The 10,665-nt window shown below is 55.6% G+C and overlaps 1 protein-coding gene across 1 annotated transcript; it reads left to right on the forward strand.

Moving 5' to 3' along the window:
• Positions 1-373: 373 nt before the first annotated feature.
• Positions 374-10,665, forward strand: LOC140900286 (ryncolin-1-like). Its single transcript, XM_073317324.1, has 8 exons — positions 374-476; positions 2,539-2,679; positions 3,754-3,807; positions 4,225-4,260; positions 5,488-5,621; positions 6,716-6,845; positions 7,679-7,813; positions 9,584-10,665. The coding sequence occupies exons 1-8, from the start codon at positions 374-376 to the stop codon at positions 9,829-9,831; spliced, it is 981 nt and encodes a 326-aa protein (XP_073173425.1). The 3' UTR covers positions 9,832-10,665.

A 10,665-nucleotide genomic window follows, 5' to 3' on the forward strand; every position in this document is an offset into this window, starting at 1 on the left:
CCACATAACAGCTCAGGACAGGAAGTTCAGAAGAACCCTCCAGCTGCTTTTGAAAAAGCAGAGGGGATTTCGTTAGGCCGAAGTGCAAACAGAGGCTCACTGATAGCGCGATATCGCACGCCGCCCATGGCCATTTGTTTGGCTCCAGGAAGTAAGCCTGTGCCTAGCTTTCGGGAACCTCTGAGCCCAGCTCTTGCGCCACATGGTCTTTGGGAAAGGCTGGCCCCCAGGCAGAACAGGCGTTACACAATACAGGTGTTTACCTGTCCTCGGGGCTCCTAGCCTGGAAAGTCAGCGGGGTATGTAAGCAGCAGAGCAGTCCCGGCTCCAAGAGGCACCCCGAGGGGTAACGGTGTGGGGGCAGCAGGACAAGATGAAGTCTTGCAGGGGCCTTCTCCGTGCCCTGGCATTCCTGATGGCTGCTGCTGCCCCCAGAGCAGGCTTTGCCCAGGAGACCGAGTCCAGCTGCTGTGCCCGTGAGTAGCTGGGGAGCTGAGTCCAGGGCCGAGCTGAGAGCCCGTGGCTCCCATTGAAGTCAGCGGGGGCTGGGGGTACTCAGCACCCTTGGGGATCCCTTTGTGGGGTTTTGTTCTCCAAACTGGGGGCCAAACTCAGTCCAATGCTCATGGGCTCCAGCAGGGAGCAGGCTCTGAAGAGGAGCCGCAGTGGGACATTGCCGGGGGCAGCTGCATTTCTGAGGAGCTCCCCGTCAGACAGGCAGGATGCTCCCCCGCCCTGAAAGGCGAGGCAAAGCCCCCTGGAGTCCATGGAAAGGACCTGACCTGAGAGGGGTTTGGATCAGAATAATGGTAAGGAGGTGGGGAGACACCCACAGCCCCAGGGGTGGGGTGGGGGGAAGCTGACTGAAGGGGTTTGTTTAAGCAATCCCAACCCTAGCTGGAGCAGACATTCATGCATGGCTGGGTTTAGCAGTGCTCGCCTCTGTGTCAGGCTGTCAGCCTCTCCCAGTCAGCAATTAATCCCCGTAGGCTGGGTTCCCTATTGCTGGTGCTGAGATGCTAGGAGACCTGGAGGGATGGGCTCTGTCTGGGGAGCACATAGACACTGCCCAGGAAGTAACTCCTTGGGGCAATGCATGGGGGACATTTTGCCCTTGATAGCAAGTGTCCTGTCTAGAGAGTATCAGCTGTGGTCACTGTGATCTCACAGGCAGAGGATGAAGCAGGGCATCAGGACCATTCCAGCTCTAGCCTCAGAATCTCTGTGTGGCCCTGGACAAGTCACTGACTCATTCTGTACCTCAGTTTCCCCATCTGCCAAATGTGGCTAATGATACTTCTCTCCCTAAAGTCAGACACCAGCCTCATCCTCCTTGGCCTTTCTCCCTCCTCCTCAACATTTGCCCACCACAAGGAGCACCGCTACATTGATTGTGTGACTAGGTGACAGCACCCCAGCCATGTTTGTCCTGCCTCTCCCTTCCCCCCCCCCCACGCCCCCTCTTAGTCTGGGTAGGACCCTCACCTGCTCTATGCTGTTAAATATTGCTTGGGAGCCCACTGGGGCAGGGAAAGTCTCATTACTTGGTTGGAGAGGTGCCTAGAACATCTTTGGGGGCTCAGAAAATAGCCAGAGGTGTTGTGATGAACCCATTCCCACTTTCCAGCGAGATCCAACTCTCTCCCCTCCCCCAATACAGTTTGTACTTATTACTTTAAACTTTCTAACATTTAAAATGGGCAGATTGTCTCCTGAGTTGGGAGCTTGATCGATGCGCACAGGCAGGGATTGATCCCCAGCTGAAATCTGACACAGGGCCCGACCCCTCCCCGGCTTCTCTATATTACTGTCCATATCAGATGAGCAGGGTGATATCTAGGGGTGAAAGCACAGGCTGGAGTCAGGAGAACTAGGGTCTATTCCTGGCTCCACCACGCGTTTGCTGTGTCATCTGGTGCCAGGCACTTAGCCTCCGTGTGTCTGGGTTTCCCTCAGTCTGCACACTGGGGGTTCAGGTTTAATTTACCCACATTTGCCAAGTGCATTGTCACCTTCTGGTGGGGGGGGGATGTTTAATTCTAGTCTTACAGGCGGGTGGGTGGAATCTCACCCTTGGACTATCACTCCTGACCAAGCTGCTTCCTTCCAGTCACCATGGCCAACTACACCCCTAAGCCAACGAGGGCAGAGATCTGGGCAGACTTCCCAGCCCTGACTGTTCAGTTTGGCTCTTCACGCTACCTGCCAAATCCCAGTGTCACATACTCCTTGTACATGGGAAATTGCAGGGCTCCTACCAGCAAGTCAGGCTGCGGTACCAGATATGGACAGGCTACAGCGCTTCCATCATGGAGGGAGACAAGAGATGTGTTCCCTGTAAGACACTTGAATACGCGCCCCGGTCTGCCTAGTACCAGCCCAGGTTACACCTAGTGGCTAAATGTGATCATGCAGTTTCAGCATCCCCCCAAGTGCATGAGCCTTTCCCGGGGTCACTGTTACCGCTAACTTCAGGACACCACCATCACACTGCGTGCCTGCTTCCCTCACTCCAGCCTGCTTCTCTGCCTCTTTCAGAGCTGAAGGGATTATCCCAGTGTGGAGCGGACAAGAAGATCTTTTTCCAGGGCCAGCCAGGGATCCCAGGAATGCCGGGCATGCCAGGGACAAACGGCCTACCTGGGGCTAAAGGAGATCCAGGACCTCAAGGGCCCCCAGGTGAGAGGATGCTGTCAGGACTCAGCAACCACAGCCTCAATATAAAGCAGGCCAGAGGTTGTTCTTGCTCTGCCCGGCCCTAGTGACAGACATATGTATCCAGACAAGACAAAGAGACTGGCAGACTCCTTGTGAATGCTCAGGCCCTAACGCAGCTGACAGGCAGGGCACGGGCTCAGAGAGTCTGGGGAGCACGTTGCCAACCTGCATTTCAGAGGAGGAGAAAGGAGAGCAGGAAATCAGCTCACGGGAGGCAAGCAGGACACTGCTTTGAGGAAGCTCACAGCCCTAGAACTCTGTGCCAGAGCACAGTGCTCCTCAGGGACACACACTGGGGAGTCGGAGCGGCTGGACTGAGGAGCCTATCAGGCCTTGCGAGGGAAAGCAGCTTTTAGATTTGGGTTATATTTCAGCATTTGCAGGGAAAGTTTCAGACAGGTTTGCACAATCCAGGTTTGAGTTCTGCAGTGCAGTCTGAGCTCTCAGGCTTGTGTTACTATTAACACTGATCATGTGTATTACCATAGGTCAGAGCGGGAGGGGGCTGGTGGCTGTCCAGACAGTCCCTGCTCCCAAGAGCTTACACTGTGAATGGACCAGAGAGGCAGTGGGGACAGAATAATGCGCAGGAGAAATGTCAAAGAGCTGGCAAGGAGCCTGTGCCCAGCAGATCTTGGCTGGTTGTCTCTGCTACTAAAACGCTGACACAATATCCCTTCCATGAGCGAGTGAACCATGTACGCAGAGACTAGCTGGGGGTGAGAGATGTGGCACCTTGGCCTACCCAATCCTTGGCCTCTGGTATTTTTTTTTGCACGGACACCCCTGTCCACTGGGAACTGGACTGAGCTGCTCGCTCATTTCACCCGAGCCAATAAATGGTACCCACCGAGGCTGAATTTGAATCCATGACCTAGAAGCAAAAGGCTCCGTGTCCCCTTAGAAATCCCCATCCAGTCTGCTCCCCTCCCACAGCTCCCCAGCCGCATTGCCTGGCTTTAAAAGGCTGTTGTCAGGTAGCTCTAAAGGCACAATAAAGGGAACCAGGTCCATGCCTCTGCTCTCTTTCTTCAGGCGAGAAGGGCTCCCCTGGGGCAATGGGGAAGGCTGGACCCAAAGGAGACAAAGGTAACTTCAATGGGACTCTTTGGGGGAGGATGGGATGCAGGACTGGGCCCCTTGGGAAACCTCACAGCTCTATCCCCTGGCTGCACCCTGCTAACTCTCTTGACATGTCTGGACTCCCGCCTGCAAACTGGTCTGAGTGCTGCATTCCCTGGGCTTATCACCTTCCCCTCCTCTGCTCTGGAGAAGAGACATTGCCACTACCCCCCTAGGAAGAAGGACTTAACGGCTGGGAATGAAAGCCTGGCCTCACAGAGGTCCAACATGGCTGCCAGCACCCCCTGCAAGGCCCTTTCACCACCGCGAGGTGACAGTTGAGAGCCACGCTTCTCCAGAGCATGTGGCAACCTCTGCCCTCTCATTACTGCCCAGCTGCCACATGCACCCATCTTACCAATGGCTGTCTCTCTCTTCCCTCAGGAGAAACCAGCAGTTCTGCCAGCTCTCAGCAGCAAGGTACATGCCTTCCTCAGCCTCAAACCCTACCCTCGCGCACCAACACGGCTGCGAACACACAGATGCCACAGGCCGTCCATGGGGATCAAACCCGGGACCTCCCACACCAAAAGCACAGACTGCTACCACCCCAGCTACAGGAGTAACTCCATCAGCTGCAATTTAATAGCATATAGTGAAGCCACCAAGTGAGAGTCCGGCCTCCCCCAAACAACATCCCCACCAAACACAGCTGCCCTGGCTAAGGCCATTTTCCTTCCTTTTCTCTTGCATCAGTTTACTCCTCCAGAGACCCAGAGCATCGTTAAACCCCAATTAAGGCCCCTCAAATGCATTTACCATCAGCTCCAGCATGAAACAGCCAGGCAGCAGCTAGTTCATTCCTCACCCCACCCTCACCACCTGCAGTTCTGATTTCACCCTCCGGTGTTTCTTCAGTCCAGCTGGAGAGAACCCCCCCAGCTGAATCACCGCCGGGGCCAGCTCCGAGTTTTCGCTGGGCACCTGCCTTTTCTGTGAAAAGAGCTGCTTCGGGGACACCAAAGGGTTTCCAGAATTTTTGCTTCAGTCAAAAACAAAACACCCCCCGACAAAACATGTCATTTTGACCCTTTCTAAATGAACGCCTGGATTTTTCGGTTCACACTGACTTCTGTGTCTCCAGATTTCCTTTCCTTTTATTCAGGACAGCCAAACGTTTAAAAAGGGTCAACCTCTAAACACAGGACCAACTGCGGCCTCAACAACGTGGCAGCAAATCCAAACCAACCTTCTGTTCCACCCAATCCGAAAACTTCTTTGACTTTTCAATTTGCCAAAAAGCTCCAGAAATTTTTCATTTTCAGCCAGTGAACAGGGAAAATATTTGCCCGGCACTGAGAGTCCCTAACCAGTGTGTGTTTATCGCTCAGCCTGCAGATGGCTGTGAAGGCCAATGTCATTCATTCTTTCCACTGCTCAGGGTAGGCAGTAGGTACCACATAAGATCCTTCAGTGGGGAGACAGCTGTTTGATGTTCACGGAGATCATCTGAAGGAGACTCACTGGGAGACCCCTCTCCCCCCCCGCCGCAGCTTCAGCAGCCAGTTTGGGCCCTGCCCAGCTCCCCGTGTCATCCAAGACAGAGTGGCTAGTGCTCTGGGACCCCCATCCCAACCCCTGTGTCGGATTGAACATTCCTAACTGCCTTGTCCATAACGAACTCACCCAGCTGGTGTTTCCCCCAAGGGACAGGTGCCAGGAACTGCAAGGAGCTGCTGGAGCAGGGAGAGGGGCTGAGTGGCTGGTACCCCGTCCACCCCCAACCGGGGAGGACGCTGACCGTCTTCTGTGACATGGAAACGGATGGCGGGGGCTGGCTGGTGAGTCCTTCTACTGACGGGGGCAAGTAGGCCAGGGAGGAGAGGATGCTGGAGGAAATACACCATTGCACAGAGTGGGTCTGTGGCCCCTCTACTGGCCAGTCCACATGCCAGGTTGAAGACTCTGTTGCAGGTCCCGGTTAGGGGAGTTCAGGCCAGACTTTCAGACGCGCTCGTCTCGCACGTAAGCACCAGGTAGCCAGTCTTTCCAAAGAGCTCAGCACCTTGGCTGTTGTGGGGGGCTGAGACTCCCCAGAGTCCCCACCAGAGCCCAGGCCACGTTCTTTATAACGTCCTCCCGCTGTTTGTAGCGCACAAGGGGCTCTCCAGACAGAACAGACAAGGGAGGCCCTTTTCTCTCTCTTTCCCTTAACAGGGAGGGAAATCAGAAAGCAGAAATAAGGGCCGTCTCTTCGGCAGTCTTTCTGTAGCCAGCCTTTTGGGGCTGTCTTTAGTTAGGGTCTCACTCCAGCCTGGGGCACCCTCTTTGACAGCTGGTCACTGCAGGGGCAGTGAAGCCAGAGACTGTCTCCCGCTTGGCTGATCTGTCTGCGTGGTCAGCACTCTCAGGGGCATAGCAGTGTTTGCCCTGTTCACCGCCCCTTCCAGGGCCCTGTTTTCCCTTTCTAAGCTCCCACCCGCCCCCTCCAGGCTGAGCAACCCTTACAGATGTGCCTCCTTAAGGGCTGAACAAGCCCAGGAGAGCTCATTAGTCTCCTCTCCCCCAGAGCAAGGGTGTGCTCCCTGGCCCCCGTCCCAGCTACCCAGGGCTTTGAAACTCTGGCTGTCAGCGATGCTACAGGAGCAGTGGGGTGCTAGTCCTTTGCCTCTAGCCCTGTGTCTGTTGTGAGGGAGGTCTACGGGTTGATCCCTGCTGGTGCTCCTTGGCAGTAGGCACCACATAAGATCCTTCAGTGGGGAGACAGCTGTTTGGTGTTCACTGAGATCAGCTGAAGGATGGATATTGGACCCGCTGGGAGACACCCCCCCACACACACAGCAGCAGGATTGGGTCCTGCCCAGCTCCCCGTGTCATGCCTGCATTGCACGCAGGGCTCGCTGAGTTTGGGCGTGACTTGCCTCTTGCCTTCCAGGCGTTCCAGCGGCGACAGGATGGGTCGGTGGATTTCTATCAGGGCTGGGAGGCCTACAAGAGAGGGTTTGGAAACCAAGCATCGGAGTTCTGGCTGGGCAACGACAACATCCACCTTCTCACCCGCTCCGGTAAGGAGACTTCTCACCACCCAGCTGAGAAGGGAGCAGTCACAGGGAGAGAGCAAGGGAAGGCTGGACTGAGGCATAAAATCACTGACTTTAAAGAGCTACCCCAGATCTACCCCCGCATAGCAGGGATCAGAATCTGGCCCCGGGAGTTAACACCGAGGAAAGACTTTTCCTTATCAGCTTTGAAACCAACCCATCGCTGCTGCCCACGCAGCCAGTTCAGTTTGGCTCTAAGAGTAAACACAGCACGTACCCTTCTGAGCGCGCACCTCCTCCTGGGACAGGCCGCTAACTAATCACCCTCTGGAAAGAAGAGAAGTCCAGCCTGCAGCAGCCAGAGGCCAAACGGCCATTTGTAGGGCTGGAGCAGCTTGTCTGCCCCAGAGTCTAAAGGGCCAGCTAGCCGCAGAGCATGCTGGGGTGGGTTCCTAGAAAAGGGTAAACCCCAAACAGAGCTCGGTGTTACCTGGTGAGCTCCAAAAGGAGACGGCTCAGAGCTGGCGTGATCATGGTGTCATCATGAAAGTCCAGACCCCTTTCAGACATTGGGTGCTTCCTGGGCTTAGTTCCCCACCTTGGCATCACAGCCCCTAGCCCCTCCTGTACAGCGCCCTAAGGCACCAGCCCAGGGGAGATTCCCACCTCCATTTCCTCCGTGGTTTCCCATTCTTGTATCTCCAGGCTGCCCCCAACCCCCAGGGGGACTGCATCTTCCTGCCGTGAGCATAGCTCCCGCTCCCACGTTGTGGGAGGAAAAGGTGTTGGTCTTGGGCCATGGCCGCTCTCTCCAGCAATGCCGGGACCTTGATGCCTTGCTGTCCTTTTGGCCTCAGGGACCTACCAGCTGCGGATTGATGCCAGGGATTTCAATGAGTCCAGCACATTTGCCAAGTACACCAGCTTCAAGATGCTGAGCGAAAAGGAAAACTACACGCTTGCCTTGGGCTCCTACTTGGATGGCACCATGGGTGAGTTGCCAAGTGACTTCCACTCAGGCCTGCCTGCTGCTGCAGGGTGATCGGGGGCCAGCTAGCGGGCACCCCCTTTGCTATTACATTCTTCGGCCCCTCCTGAGCAAAGACTGGCAGCTGTGCCGCAGTGTTTCAGCTCGCTCTCGTGGCTTTACCCTCTATTGCAGAGTGGAGGCCCTCAGACCAGTGGCCTCTCCAGTGGCTGAGTCCAGATCTTCAGACGGGGAAGGCTTAGTTCCATGAGGCTAGCTTGTCACCAACGGGCAGCCGAGGATCTGTCCCCGAGCCTGCAGTCTCCCCAGGACCCTCTGTCAGAGCAAGGGTAACAGAGCAAGTCACAGAAAAATCAAAGCAGCTGCCCCACCAGACTGTGTGAGAGGAGCGGTGAGAGCTGGCAGGCAGAAGGGGCTGTTACAGGACGGAGGTGCATTTGCAAGGCTGGATGGGGGAACCCAGCCCTGGAGAAGAGGAGGAGGGTATGTGCAGGTCAGGTTCCCCTTAGCAAAGCTGGGTGGTGGAACTGCTGTCTCTGGATCCTGTCAGTGCCCTCGCTGCCCCTCGCCTTCATGACCGTTTGCGAAACTTTACAAACTTGACAAAGTCGAGGAAGCAGCGTCAGTTTCTCACGGTTATGGAGGGTCCGCCTGCACATGCAGTGTGGCTGCAGCTGCTGGGGCTGGCCTCCCGATACTGCCCCGCCGGGGGTCCTGGGTACGTACTCGGGCGGCTAGCCACGCGACTACTTCTACTGTACCACCTCGAGCAAAGCTAGTGTACCCCTCCCTGCGCCGGGAATCACGGTGCGCAGCTGCTGTGCAGACGTCCTCTAAGAGTTTGTAAGCCACTGACTGGATTTCTCGGTCACAAGGATAACTGGCTGGGGGAGACGCCTCGAGTGGGGATAGGCTGCTGGGGTTATCACATAGGAAAGCCGCCACCGGTGGTTCCCAAGGGGTGGATAAAATACCAGCTGTGCGAGGCTGGGAGGCAGGGCTAGGATTCCTCAGCCCTCCATTGTGACTTTGTGTCAGCACTGATGAAGGGCCCCAGCCTGCCCCCACCAGAGCCCCTGCACGTCCACACACCAGGTCCAGCCGGGGCGGTGTCTGCAGGAGCATCCCCCCTCCCCCCTGCATGTCCACAGTGCTTCAGCCCTGGCCTGGAGGGACCAGCTCTAGGAGTGGAAAGGCAGCCCAGTGTCCATGGGCCGCTCAGGCCTTGGCTTCTCTGCTGCGAGTTTCCGACTAGAACTGGTGGAGGAAGGGGAATTTCTTGGCGACTTTATCTGGAAAACGTAGCAAAATTCATTTAGTAAATGTATTGAGCCAGTACTAGTTCCAGCAAGGGTGTGAGTGGGGCTGGGGGCTCTAGTGGTGTATGGGCACCGCCTGTCTCCTGTGACCCACCAAACTCATTTCACACAAGACAGCCAGGGGAAGGACTAGGGCCTTATTCTCCATGGTCCCTGCACCTTGGGTCCGCACTTACACCAAAACACTGCAAGATCAGACCAGTGTGAGCCTTTGCACAAGTGTAAATGACTGTGCAAGGTGGGAATCAGGGCCCCATACGTGATACTTCCTACTAAGGACTAATAATAGGTAAAGAGACATGGGCTGGATTTGAACCAGTGACCTAGAGGCAAGACTCTTTGTTACGACTCCAGCTAGGGAAAGCCTTTGCCCTCATGCGAAGGCCGTGAGTTTGGCATGGAATGAGGATGCCGCAGGCCAAGCCCTGTGTATATTTGCCTTCTTCCCCTTGCAGGAGATTCTCTCTCGGGACACAACAAGCTGGGCTTCTCCACACGGGATAAAGACCATGACACCTTTGGGGGCAGCTGTGCCACCCTCTACAAAGGCGGCTGGTGGTATGCGCAGTGCCACTCCTCGAACCTCAACGGGCTGTACCTCAAAGGTGAACACAGCTCCTACGCCAACGGGATCAACTGGTCCACCGGGAAGGGGCACCACTACTCTTACAAATACGTGGACATGAAAATAAGGCCCCAGTAGGCCGCCTCTCTCTCTGGGGACTGGGCTGATGCTGCAGGGAACCTTCCCCAGGGACCTACTGACGGCTGAAGACCCCTTTTGCAGGGCTAGTAAACTGGGAACTTGCCATTAGCTGTGGTACTGCAGACTGCAATTCAGTCTCCTCTCCAGGCATTAGCCCTGCAGGTGGTGTCCCCCCAGGGGCTAAAGCAGGAGCACCCCCCGAGCTCCTTCTTTTCCTTGGCTGGCCCAATGAGAGCTCTACCTACTTAAACCCCTACTTGTCCTGCTATAGGAAAGATGAGCTGGGAGTCAGGACTTCTGGACACTTTTCCCACTGACCTGCTGTCTGACCCTGGGACAAGTTGCTGCCCCTCCCTGCCTCAGCTTCCCCCGGCTCTAAAATGTAGGTGAGAATACTGGCCCATCTCACAGCTCAATATAATTTGCAAAGGGCTCTGAGATCTTAGAGTGGGGGTTGCTACAGAAATGCAAAGTGTTACTTTATTGAACGCTGGCCAAGCAGCAGAGAAATTGCCTGTGACTTGAGCTGTACTTGGGCTGAATGCCAAGCTACTGCAGCAAAGGCCCTTTTGATGAGCCCACACTGGTATTTTACTGTCTCAATTAGCCAGTTTTCAGCAGGGCTTGGCCTCCACAATGGGGGTCAGATTTTCAAGAGACCTCTGTGCAAAGTCTGGCCCTACGAATTGCAGAGGGAGCGGCTGACATCTCGAGGGTCTGGCCCCTATGGAGGGTGCTCAGAGCTTGAGAATTTACCCAGTCAGCCTGCACCCCACAGTGATTTGCGGGTAGCTTTGTATTTCTCTTTTCTTATTCTTTGGAAAAATAAAG

This window comes from Lepidochelys kempii, chromosome 19, assembly GCF_965140265.1.
Source record: "Lepidochelys kempii isolate rLepKem1 chromosome 19, rLepKem1.hap2, whole genome shotgun sequence".
Classification (NCBI taxonomy): Eukaryota; Metazoa; Chordata; order Testudines; family Cheloniidae; genus Lepidochelys; species Lepidochelys kempii.